Source organism: Lepidothrix coronata, unplaced genomic scaffold (assembly GCF_001604755.1).
Source record: "Lepidothrix coronata isolate B3197 unplaced genomic scaffold, Lepidothrix_coronata-1.0 Scaffold28, whole genome shotgun sequence".
NCBI lineage: Eukaryota > Metazoa > Chordata > Aves > Passeriformes > Pipridae > Lepidothrix > Lepidothrix coronata.
This window is the reverse complement of record NW_016690208.1, coordinates 4,212,706-4,225,211: the sequence shown is the minus strand read 5'-3', so window position 1 is coordinate 4,225,211 and position 12,506 is coordinate 4,212,706. Positions and strand designations below refer to the sequence as shown.

At 47.3% G+C, this 12,506-nt stretch overlaps 1 protein-coding gene across 2 annotated transcripts in view; it reads right to left on the bottom strand.

The window, feature by feature from the left end:
* Window positions 1-12,506, bottom strand: part of COL5A1 (collagen type V alpha 1 chain) — a 147,155-nt gene that overhangs the window by 55,323 nt on the left and 79,326 nt on the right. For both annotated transcript variants that reach the window (XM_017810346.1, XM_017810347.1), the window contains exons 12-19: window positions 9,502-9,576; window positions 7,747-7,839; window positions 5,043-5,099; window positions 4,859-4,912; window positions 4,180-4,233; window positions 3,297-3,350; window positions 1,626-1,679; window positions 679-732 (exon numbers count right to left, since the gene is read on the bottom strand). In XM_017810346.1, coding sequence (XP_017665835.1) covers window positions 679-732; window positions 1,626-1,679; window positions 3,297-3,350; window positions 4,180-4,233; window positions 4,859-4,912; window positions 5,043-5,099; window positions 7,747-7,839; window positions 9,502-9,576 — 495 coding nt within the window. The remainder of the gene's footprint in view (window positions 1-678; window positions 733-1,625; window positions 1,680-3,296; window positions 3,351-4,179; window positions 4,234-4,858; window positions 4,913-5,042; window positions 5,100-7,746; window positions 7,840-9,501; window positions 9,577-12,506) is intronic.

Below are 12,506 nucleotides of genomic sequence, written 5' to 3'. Positions count from 1 at the left end.
CGACTTCAAAGCACTTTAGAGCCGCAACTAATTAATCCTGCCAACCCTGTGGTGAGGAAGGTGTTATTATCTGAGCTTTACACGGGAAACAAATAGCCAAAGGTGGAAAGAAAATATCGTGGAAGGGGATTAGAGCCTGGGAAATCCATAGCGGCTGCTCCAGTTAAACCACACGCTCCTCACACCCCCGGCTTTGGCATTTTCAATCTCTCCCTTTAAACCAGGCTCTCTAGAGCTGTAATCACTTAGTTGGAGCTTTGCTGGAGACCTTTGATTATTGACTGAACACAGTGGAAAGAGAAGTGAACAATTTAATCTCTGATTCCTGCCTCTGCCCGGAATTTCTCTTCCCCAAGTTTTGCTGCAGTTCGCTGGGTCTTAGGAAATCAGGAGCGATACTTTGCTCACATTTTTCTCGGGTTATCTTTTTTTTCTTTTAACAAAACTTGAGTTTTCTGACCAGATCTTTAAAAATAGATTTTTCTCTTCGCTTTACTCCCAGCTCCTTGCTGTGCTTCCCTCCCTCCACAGCCACCAGCAGCATCCCCGGGGCACGAGGACCGAGGTCTCGTGTGCCGGCTGCTCCTGCCACGTCTCTGGGCTGTTGGTGCATCTGCTTCTTGTTTGCTGGGGTTCGTTAGGAATTCAAAGGGTTGCTGAATCCACAGACAGACTTACCCTCTCCCCATCCTCTCCAGGTGCCCCTGGGGGTCCGTGGGGGCCTGGCTCACCCTGTAAAGGAAAGGCAGAGAATGCTTCAGAGAAGGCAGAAGCACTCTGGCAACAGAAAACATCAGGGAACGGTGATAAACCAAGTGATGGACTTGACTTCTCTGCCTGCACTTGCTGAAGGTGCTTGTACCCTCATAGCTGCTGTCTCTGTGCTCCCTGAAGCAGCAGCAGCCCTTCTCTTCCCCTCATGGGCTCCAGTACCCACAGACTCATCCTGGGGGCTGCAGCTTATGGGATTTACTGGTGACACTTTGTCAGGGGACTGGGAACCAAGGATCTCCCTGAGGAGCAGGACTTGTGCTCTGCACACAGTTATTGCTGTGCCCAGGCCATGCCACTCCAGTGCTGGCAGATTAAACATCTCTCCCAGGCATCATCTCTCCTTCCCTGTGTAACTTGTAATCACAATCCAATCTCTGCTGCTCAAACGCTCCGTTGTTTTATGAAGCAGCGTCTGCATCTCCAGGGAGGGGAGGGACACACACCCTGCCAAAATAACCACCTCCTGGCATTTCCCCCCGCTCCATTGTTTAATTATAAAGCAAAGAGATTTAACCCATTGCCATTTCTGGCACTTTCCATCCCCAACTGCACTGTCTAACAGCAGCTTTTGCCTCCTGCTTTAATTTTTGATTGCATTTTATTAAGGCATTTTTTCCCTCCATTCCAATTTCGAGGAGTCCAAGAAGGATCTTGCAGCTTCCTGGGATGGGAATGCTGGGAGGGAAGCTGTGACATCCCACATGTTCTTAGGGACACTCATCCTCTCTTAATTAAACCACCGTGGCTCGTCCCCAGCAATAGCTGCCCTCCTCCCAGTCTCTCCCAGACACCTCCTCCTGCCAAGGTTTTATTCCAGCCAGTGGCCTGAAGACAAGTGAAAGAAAACTTACTCTGTTTCCTTTCTCACCAGGCAAACCAGCCAAGCCATCAAACCCTCGGTCACCCTGAAAGAAAACTCAGGTTAGAGCACATTTCCACCTGCAGTTGAATATCCTTCCAATTTGTTTCTTTTCTCATGTCAAGGAGGGATCGATTTTCTCCCTCAGACGTTCAGCCTTCACCTTCCATCAGACCGGCGATGATTTCAAAGTTATAGATTAAAACAAGAAAAAAAAAAACCACCTCAAAGTCATTTGCAGTTAAACTCCTCCCAACAGCTACAGTTTAAATGCTTTTCCATGTGGATTTCAGAGTTTCTCTGAGTGACTTCTCCACGATCTAAAGCAGGTTTTTGTAGTCCAAATATTTATTTAGTTTTAATTCCATGGAATTACAAACTGCAATCCACTGGGGAGCCAACTGGACACTGGTGTTCCCTCACCTACCAACAGGTTCCCAAACACCATCCTGAGCTTTGCCACAATCTATCCCATACATCCTTTTTAACCCTCCTCGACACTCTAGGGAAAGAAATATATGTAAATAAATTCTGGAAGTTGTCTTAATGAAACTAGGGCAGGAATGCACAGGGAGCTATTTCCTAAATGCCTCAAATCTTTGGAGAAGAGAGATGGCACAGAGGTGTTTGCAAATTGTGGGTGACAGCGAGCAAGGCCCCACAGGCAGAAAAGTCCCTTTTTCTCTGTAAAGGGGTGAAGCCACTTGTGTTTTCACATCCTCATGGTATGTGAATTGCTAAAATAGTACCAGCTCCTCCCTTCTACAAAGGAAAGGAAAGCAAGGGAAGGGAATTCCGTTACACCTGGGCAGATGGGAGGGCAGACTGGGCTGGCCAAGGCTGGTTGGGATGCACCCAGAGTAACCTCCAGCTCCCTCCTTTTGGCAGGTCCTGGAGCATCTCTCTGCCTCTGCTCACAGCAAATTTCCTTCTCCTTCCCAGCACTGCTCGTTATTCTGCTTCCCTTCTTCCCTGGCATCCCCTCCTCTGAGGGCAGTCGACGCTCATTAAAGCACTTTACTGGATAAATGATTTGCAGTCTCCTGTCTCTGTATCAAAACCCCCCCATCTATTCCAGCCTTAAGTATCTACATAATAAAGTACTTAAACCTTCTAAGACATGATTCCCTGAGCAAACTTCCTCTGCATTCAATTTGAGTGGAGCAGCTTCTTCCTTGCTTGATAATACCAGCAGAATGAAGGGATTTTGTCTAAAAAGTACAGGGAATTAGAATTCCTCACCACACCTCCTGCATTTCCTCACTCAGTTAATAGGTATGTTTTTGGTAGTTATATTCTAGGATGTTTCCAACCACTCATTCATGTTTGGTTTCTGTAATTGGGATTCTGAAGTATTTGTTCTACAACTGCAGCATATTTCATTCTTAAGCAAGGGAGCATATTTCATCCTTAAGAGGATCCAGCAATTAAAAAAAGTTGTATTAAAAAAAAAAACACAGAAAGAGAAAAGAAAAACTGCTATTGTGCCTTCTGGGAGTGTGTTTAACCTCCCTCCCTCAACTTCCATAACTCCACAGGAGTCTCCGGACCACCAAAACAACCTCCTCCAAAGCAAGGTGGGCTCCTTCTCCACGGGTCCCTCAGTTCATTCCTGCTAAAAAGCAGATGCAGGTTCCCAAGAGACATAAATATGTGGTGCTACCTTTGGTCCTGTCTGGCCTGGCATTCCCCGGGCACCGTCGCTGCCAGCTCGGCCCTGCAACAGAGACAAGCAAAGTCACACACAAAGGGTAGGTCGGGGCCACAGGGACATCTGTGCAAAGTGAGGGTTTATTTAAGTTGGATCTCACAGGTTGGGGAGGGAAAAAAACACTTCCCTGTGTTTGAAGCAACATCCAGGCTCAGCCTGGAGCTAATGAGAGGTGAGAGACAAACAGCAGCAAAGCTACTTCACTGTATGGGATGCTGGGACATGGTCATTGATTTTTATTTGAAATAATTATCTTCCAGCACACTTTAGGATATGCTAATGATGATGGCTGCAAATCGAAATGGGATCATTTCTCTTTTAAGGAAGCCAGAAGTGGGTCACACAAAAGACCTGCTCGTTTCTTCCTCTGGCAGGAAGGATGGTGTAAAATGATGAGGCAGAGGATGGTGTAAAATAAAAATCAGCATTGGGGATGTCAACAGAGCGAGTGAGCAGGATTTATACCAAAACCAGAACCCCCCAGGGGCTGGATCCTCCTCGCACTCCACCAGCCCTGGGGACTGTCCAACCAGTTCAAGGCACTTATGCAGGGACAACCTCAAAGCTGCAGAGCCAAAAAAAAAAAAAAAACAAAACAGGATAAAAACGAGTGGGACGTGTGGCCTTGCAGTTCTCCCCACTCTGCCCAGCTTTTAACTCTCATCCTCATTCCTGTCTGTCCAGATGTCCAGAGAGGTCCCGGACAAGCCCCTGCCTGGCCTCCAGCCGGCTCTTGTGCAACACTCCCGGTGCTCAGGGATTGTTTGGCAGCAGAAACAGTTTCCAGCAGAAATCGTAGCTAGTGCAGTGTCAGAGCAGCTGCCAGGACACTCACCCTGCGGCCTGGTTTTCCTGCCGGACCGGGAGGGCCCTGGATGCCTCGTGGACCCTGCAAGGCATCAAGGAGAGAGGATGAAACGGCATCACCCCAGGGCACGAAGAACAGACCCTGCTCAGGGCTCAGAGCAGGCACTGCTGGGGCTGTCAGGGTCACCAGGGCTACAAAGTGGGAGGTGAACCCCTCAAGCAGAGCCTGTAGTTCCAAACACACAGGGAAGGCTCAGGACTGAGCATCTCTGGACAGGAATTGCGGGCATTTATCCACGAGGAAGCTTTTGCCCTGCAAGCAGCTCCACATAGGGTAGATAAATCACGTCCTCCACCAGCAGAAAATGGGAACTTCCCCTTAGTGCAGGATTTACAGCTTGGAAGAACAACTTCCTGAGCATTCCTGAACTCCCTGTACTCCAGCCTATCTTGTATTTACAGGACCCCTCCATGGATGTCTTGGCAGGAAGGAAATACCACCTGCAGAGTTTTACGCTGTTGGCTTAAAATCCTGTCCAGATTCAGACACTTGGAGGGACATTTACATGCAAAATAGATGTTCCCACACCTTCCTACTTTCCACTGGCATTGGATTACTGAATCCCTCCTTCCCAACAGCCTCTAAAGCAGGACTGGCTGCTCCACACCTTTGTTTGCCCCCAGTCACCCCATTTGCCCACACTCACCTGCGGCCCCATTTCTCCAGCCTCTCCCTTTAGTCCTCCACTGCCCGGGGGTCCCTTTGGGCAGACAACACAATTAATTACGTTTTTCCACAACAGAATCACACCATGTAAAGAAAAAGCCATTCCTGGAGGTATCCCAGAGCCCACCCTCCAGAGCTCCCTCCTGTCCTGCCCCCTCACTCACCATGGGGCCCGGCCGCCCCGTCAGCCCCATCGGCCCCGCGGGTCCCCTCAGCGCCAGCTGCAACACAAAGGGAAAAGGGGCTCAGGTGTGTCTCTGCTTTGTTGCTCCAGGGGGACAAAGCCACCACTGCACCACCAGCCACACGCTCTCTCCGTGTCCCGAGGCCACCAACCCTTTCTATCCCCAGGAAACGTCACGTGCTGCCCCACCGGCTCCTTTCGCCACCCACAAACGGGCAAACAACTCCTCTGTGCCCAGAGAAGCTGTGGCTGCCCCATCCCTGGCCGTGTCCAAGGCCAGGCTGGATGGGACTTGGAGCAACCTGGTCTGGTGGAAGGTGTCCCTGCCCACCTTCCTGGATGATCCTAAAGGTCCCTTCCAACCCAAAGCGTTCCATGATTCTTTGAAACCCCCTGGCTGGTGCACGAGCCTGCTGAGAGGACATAAATATTTATGATCCCACTTCAGTTTAGGAGAATTTTTTTTCTTTATGGTCCAAACTGAACTACAGTTCTATTTGCAACAGGGGGCTTTTAGCTCAATAATTAAGGAGTCATGTAACCATGTATCAAGTGAGTAATTTCCATGGTGGGTAATGGAGCTGGTCCACACTTAAAACATCACTCAGACAATTTGTTTCCTCGTGACAATTCAACACTTTCAAAGAGTTGTAATTATCTGTGTACTCCAGTAATTAAAATCTACCCGTGATTGCACTTGGAATGGCATAAATATTGCACAAATGCTGGATTATGTGGCATCTTTTTACAACACCCCATTAAAAGGGAGATGCTCTGAACCACTGCTGGCTGGGATAACGTTTGGTGCCTAATGGAAGCCAAATTTTAAGGGAATAAATCAACTTAATAATGCAATTAACAGCAGTGATAACAAGAAAAACAAACCCAAAAAAGGAAAGAAGGCATCCTCCCCCTTGCAGGACTCCTTTTCCATTCCTGCCATATCCTGTAGCTTCACCACAAAAAAAAAAATTACATTTATTTCCCTTTCTGCTTTGGTATCCAAGTTTTCAGCCAAAAATATTGAAGTTAACCAAGGAATTAATTTTTTCCTTTATAAAAGTACACAACTTTTCATCCGGTGCTCCAAAGTTACCCAGGATTTATTTGGTTTTTAAATTTTTTCCTCAGACCCAAAAATTTAAAAAAGAAAGGGACTTGGAGTGAGAGGAAGGAGCTTTTTTTCCCCATAAATCACAATTTTCAACAGGCAGGAAAAAAAAAAAAAGAACAAAACCAGAGAGTCTGAGAAAGCAGGTGCTTCTTATGAAACCTTTAGCAGGTCAAACTCCCTATTTCCCAGCAAAATAAGATGCTGATGGAAAAACCACAGGCAGGCTTGAAATTAAGACTGACAAGGCAACACCAGAAACATAATCTACTGATATTATTCTCAGAACAAGGTTAATGGACAGGAAAATGCAGTGACTGGTGGAATCAAGGCCCTGTACTCTACCTGAATAAGTATAAAATCAAACTCCTTTGTAAAAGAGGAGTTGGATGGAATCCAGAATAGCCCCAGCTAAGCCAAATTCCTTGTTATAAACCTAAAAGGAGCAAGTGTCACCCAGCTGGGTGGAGATCCCAATGGGTTTTATTTCATTCAAGGGTGAAATAAACTCCCTTTTTAGCTCATTTCAGCAGCCCAGCCCCAAAAAGTCTGTGCTGAAGTGACTGCAAACAGCCCTGAATAACAGACAGCACATTCCAGCTGCAGACAGATGTGGGCTTTGGACCTGAGGAGCACATCTCAGCTCTGTGCCCAAATGCAATGTCCCAAAGCCGTGTCCCTTTGGGAACTGCCTCCTTAAACAGCCAGAATTTGGTTCCTCTTGGGCAAGATCAGGGCAAACACAACATTGTGGTTTTCCCCAGGTGTTCCCTTCTGCTGGAATTGTGACTCTTGCATCTCTGCTTTTAAAAGCAATGATCATGTTAAACAACTCAACTAAAAAAAATAAACAAAATCAAAAAACCACCACAACTTCTCATGGAAGAAAAATTTCTAAGCTGCACTGGCTAAAAATTAAGTTTTATTCTGAATAGATGAGTACAAAGCCCTATACACCAAGTCACTCATCCAGGCAGGGAACAGGAGCTGTACTGGGAATGTGCACGACCAGCTTTTTGTCACCAGTAAACCAGGGGTGATTTGATCATCAATCAATAAGGTCATCCATGGAAAGAAACATTGCACGGATAACCATCATGTATTTCCAAATAAATACATTAAAGAAAATTACAGATCTGCCTGCTGAGATTCGTGGGGCTGGGAACAGCTTCCATCAGTGACTTACAGTTAATTATTGTGATTTATTGGGAAAAAAGAAACCACACAAAAGAAAGGAATCCCTAGAGCACATCTACAACTGTGCATATGGACCCTCAAAACTGTCAGCACAAACAGCACTGGAGCCACCAGGTCTGGAACCAGCAAAAGGTCTGCTCCAAAGGCTGTAGGCAATGTAAAACCAGCTTTCTGGGACCTGGACCCTCACTGGCCATTAATAAAAATCCAAACTGAGGTGCCATCATCTCAAGGCACACAAGCAATTCCACCTCAGATGGGAAGTTGTTGCCACCACCACAAAGGGTGTGAGTATGAAGATATCTCCTCTTATTCTGGTTTTCCTTTGCTTCCACGAGAACCTGCTGCAGGAGACATCCCACCTCCCATCACTTACCCTGGCCTGCTGCAGGATGGCTTGGGCTTGGGCCTCCTGGGCTGAAACAAGAGGTCCTTTGGATCCAGCATCTCCTCCTCCGCTAAAGCGGAACTGATGGGGACAAGACGGAGAAAGCAGGTCACCGGGTTGCTGTCCTCCCACCCTCACAGTAGCCTGACTCCTAAACAATTTGGTTCAGCGTGACTGACCCAAATCCATCACTGCCTTTCCAGCCCATCCCATTAACCCACCACACTCGGGTCACCCAGCTCAGAGCCACAAAAACCAACCGCGCTTCCCACGTCCGCGCCCGCCCCGCGAGCTCTGCCAGCCCGGAGGGGCACACAATGGGGGGGATTGTGGGCTCTGCACGTGAGGACCTCACACACCACCATTCAGAACTCAGTGCACAGCTCTCACAGGGCTGATATTCCCTGTGTAGATGCTGTTGGCCAGGAGACCCTGTGCAGATGGGGTTGGATCAGGTTATTTGGCTGTAGCTCCCCCTTTCCCCAACAAAAGCCGGGTTTCTCAAGTGTGGCAGTTTGCTCCAAAAACCAGAGTTTGGCCTATGGTTCAAGCCAGGATCCCTCAGCACTCAAAGGATTTAAAACCCTCAAGCATTAATGTTTTATTTCCAGACTTGAAAGAGAAGGAGATTAATGTTTCCTTCTGCCTCTTCCACCCCAAAAAGCCCCACTTTGCTGGGCACACACCCTCCTCCTGCCTTAGTTGTGCGCTTAGGGCGTTGCAAGAAGGATAGATCTGGCTGCAGAACCTACTTGGATGGTTCTGTCACCTCCATTTCACCTTGGCCTTTCCCCTGGTTGGTGTTAGGTGTGTGACCACACCGACTTGGCAAGGAGGTTCAAAGAGATGCAATTTATGGGCCCATGGTTGGTTCTGGAGGGGCCAACAAATGCATTGTAGTGGCCAGCTGAGCTCCACGCTGAGCTCTTGGCCCAGCCTGCTCAGGAACCTTGCCAGGAACCTACCCAAGCCTCACCCAGCCCTTTGGAACCTGTCCAAGTGTGCTGAGGTTTGTCACTAAAAACTCCTTCCCTTCAGGACCCAACTACTTATTTTCAGCAGCTGGTTTCCATAGGGTTGTCTCACATCAAAGCAGATACAAAATATAACCATTCCTTCAGCATCCCAGGACCAAGAAGGCTGATTTGGTACTTACTGGCTTCATGTAGGAGACAAAAAACAATACAAATTAACCACTGGTCATCAAAGACGACCAGTTTGTTCAGGTGCTTATAATTTTGGCTTTGAAGAACTGTTCGAGGTTCTTCACTGTAGGAGGGAGGGTTCTGCATGGAAATTTGGCCCTTGGAAGTGTCTCCAGTTGTTCTTCATGTGTTTTTGTCTCCAGCACTGTGCCCAGGCAGAAACACTTAACCTTTTTCAGAGTTCAGGAAGTGTTTGGAAAACGCTCTCAGGCACAGGGTGGGATTTTTGGAGTATCCTGTACAGAGCCAGAAGTTGGATCCTTGTGGGTCCCTTCCAGCTCAGGATATCCTATGAATTCTATGGCTACTCATCACTTCTGGAAATTTTAACCTAGTGCTTTTGACGAGTGAAGAAATTACAGTGCTTTGCAAAAAGTAAATTTACAAGGAAAACCATCAGGATCCATCTTTTACCTCAAGGAAAACGTGTCCTTGGTGTGAAAGAGATGGGAGGCTTCTGCAGGAACGGGCTCTGAACAGCAACAAAGCCAAGAGACCTGATCATTTAAATGCTTTTTTTAGTTATGTTTGTACTTACAGGCAACATAAGCATTGTCCCTGGTGGTCCTGGTAAACCATCTGCTCCTGGAAGACCTGGGCGACCAGGTGGTCCCTGCGAGAAGAACAAATAAAAATAAACTTCTATAGCACCATTTTGATCATGTCCACACATAAGCAGCTGTGGCTATAAAGGGATATGTCATGATATTGTCTTGACACACAGGGATTGAGCTTGTAGACATCCCAATGCCATAGCAAATTTTGTGGAAGCGCATCCGTAAGCCCACACGACTTTTCCCAGTAATTCCCTCTTCTTCCATCCTGGCCCCCACATTTCCAAGCTCTTTTTGAGTGAACAACAAAAAATCTCTGCAATGCTGCAAGTTAACGGAATCGATGTTTAGTTGGATCCGTTAAAACTTATTAAAAAAAAAAAACGAAACTTCATAACTCAGGGACAGTGAGATAGAAACAGAGCAAGATAAATTCATTTCCATAGTGTTCAATCATCTGGGTCATTCCACTTTTCTCTCTTCTGGCTTTTTTCCCTTTTTTTTCTTTTTAAGTCCTATGAGGCCACTTCCATCTCCAATGGAGTGATCCTGTCAGCAGCTGTAAATCAGCCAAACTCTGTGGATCTCTATGGAGCTGTGCTGATTAACATCAGTTTGAGTGTCTTTAACTCGTACTAAAGGAACGAGTGTGCAGTAAAAGATCTATTGATGAAGCTATAAATAATCAAATATGGCCAATTTTCCCAAGACAGCCCATGGATTATCTGTATTCCCAACTGTGGACTTGACAAAAAGTTTAAGTTAACCCCAATTTACACATCCATCCAAGTGATCCTACATGCAAGTGAGGATGACATCCAACTACTCAATATGTGTGTGCTTAAGGTAGGAGTGACTTGACCACATCCCAGTGACGCCTGGTGCTCATTTTGTGGCCAGAAAACTCAAGATTGAGGAGTTGGGTACTCCTTTATTTAGTAAATGCCAATAATAAATCCACCTATAGAGAACCAGTGCTGTTGGAAGGGCAAGCAACAGACACCTATGTTAGTTCTCACTCTCTTCAACTTCTCTGAAGCCTTCCAGTGTGTGCAATAGTAAAAATAAAAGTAAGATAAAACCCTGTCACAAATCTCAGACACAGATGGACGTGCTGCAGGGTCACAGAAAGTCATATGTTCACCCCGCAGGGCAAAGGGAGGTGGATAAAGGTGGGAAAAGGATCAGGGAAAGAGAAATAGGTAATGAAGTCCCTGAAAATAAGAGTATTAAAAAATCCCAAACCACCAAACCAAAACAGTTGGTGTGTTATCCTTGCCCCACTGTCTTCCAGAACATTCTCTTTGCATTTCACACCTCTGTGCTCCTCCTTCTCCCATTCCCTCTGTGCCATGTTCAACTTCACAATTCCCTTATTGTCTCCCGCTTACAAAGGAACCCAAAACACCCAAGCCAGAGTTCCAAGCCCTAAATTAGAGCCCAGCACCAGGGAGGGAGTGAGGAGCTGTGGCTACTCCACCCTGCCCCAGGCAGGACGGGGCTGTGGTGGGACCTGCACCGCAATGACAGGGCAGAGCTGCCCCGCAGCCCCACGGACCCGGAGCCCGGCTCTGCACCGCGACCAGCCCGGAATAACAACACTGCTCCCGGCGCTGCTGCAGCAGCCAGAGCTGCAGCCAGTGATTTATCAGCAAAAAAATACAGGGGAAAAAAAGCCCAGCAGCTCCCTCAGCAGCGAAGGGAGGCTGCAGAACACACCAGCCCATCCATTTTTCAAGACAAGCTCACGGTGTTGTGTTCGCGCTGTTTGCTCAGTCTGGCCGACACCAGAGCCCCTGACCCTGCTGATGAGGTGCAGAGGCCAGTCCCATCTGTTGGAGCAGAAGCCCCATAAATAATTTAGGCCAGACTTGTTTTATATAATAAACTTTCTTTTCTCTCCCTCTTCTCCTTTAACTCCAGTCCTGCATATGATGGCTCAGGAATGAGCTTTGTTTATCTCTCCATATGCGTGTCCTCTGCCTGACAAATGTTGATGCAACGCTTTTATACCCATAAATGCCTCTTTTTGTTTCAGGTTGGGTGTGGGAGGTCTGTTCCTTGTGGGGTGGATCAGCGGGGGGCAAAGGGGGGACGGAGGAAAATCAAACCCATAAAGCACTTTGTAAATTTAAATTCACAAATGCCTCGAAGAAATGCAGCCTGCCAGGCTCGGGGCGTAAATCTGTGTCGCCCTCGTTATGTAAATAGGGATTTGCTGATATATGGCAGCCAGGAATGGAGACTTCAACTCTCATTTGGTGCAGTGCTCTAAAATCCCACGCTGAGTGCAAACACTGGTGCAATATTTCAAGGGAATGGTTAAACTGAAGCCTCAGCGTGTTGGTGCTGGGGCTCCTCGAGTCGCAGGCAGTGAGAGTGGTACCCAACAGCCCACAGCACTGGAACTCAAAATTCACTGTGTCTCTCTCTCTGATTGTTTTGTTGCCATTTTCAGCCTTGGTCAGAAAATTATGTAATAGAAGATCTTTCTTGCAGTTTTTGGGGTCTGCTAGGCAAGGTAGCACTTGCTATCTAATGGGAAAACCAGCACCCTGAAAATATCAAGCCTTGCAGAAGCCCAATAAGGATTTTAGGGATCCTGTTGCACTTTTGAGGTGCAAAACTGTCCCCAGGGGAATAAGTCTTTTGGGACTCAATGGCTGTATGGTCTTGGAAGATACAGCTATTGCTTTGTGACCAGCCTTCCCCCAAGATGTGCTGACCCCCCCCCCCAGAGCACCCAGACAGCCCAGAATTCCAAACACACAACGGGGAGAGTGATGGAGCTGCATTTTGCTCTAATGCTGCACCTCATCCTATTCAAAACAACACATTTCCCACTTTCTTCATTCCAGCCCGGAGTACCCATGAAATAACTCTTCGGTCTCCTAAGTGCCATATTTCCTTCTTCCCACTGCTCAAAGAAACCTGCCTAAGTCATCCCCAACCGCCCTCCCCTCAGCTGAGCCCCCTGAAACCTCCCACA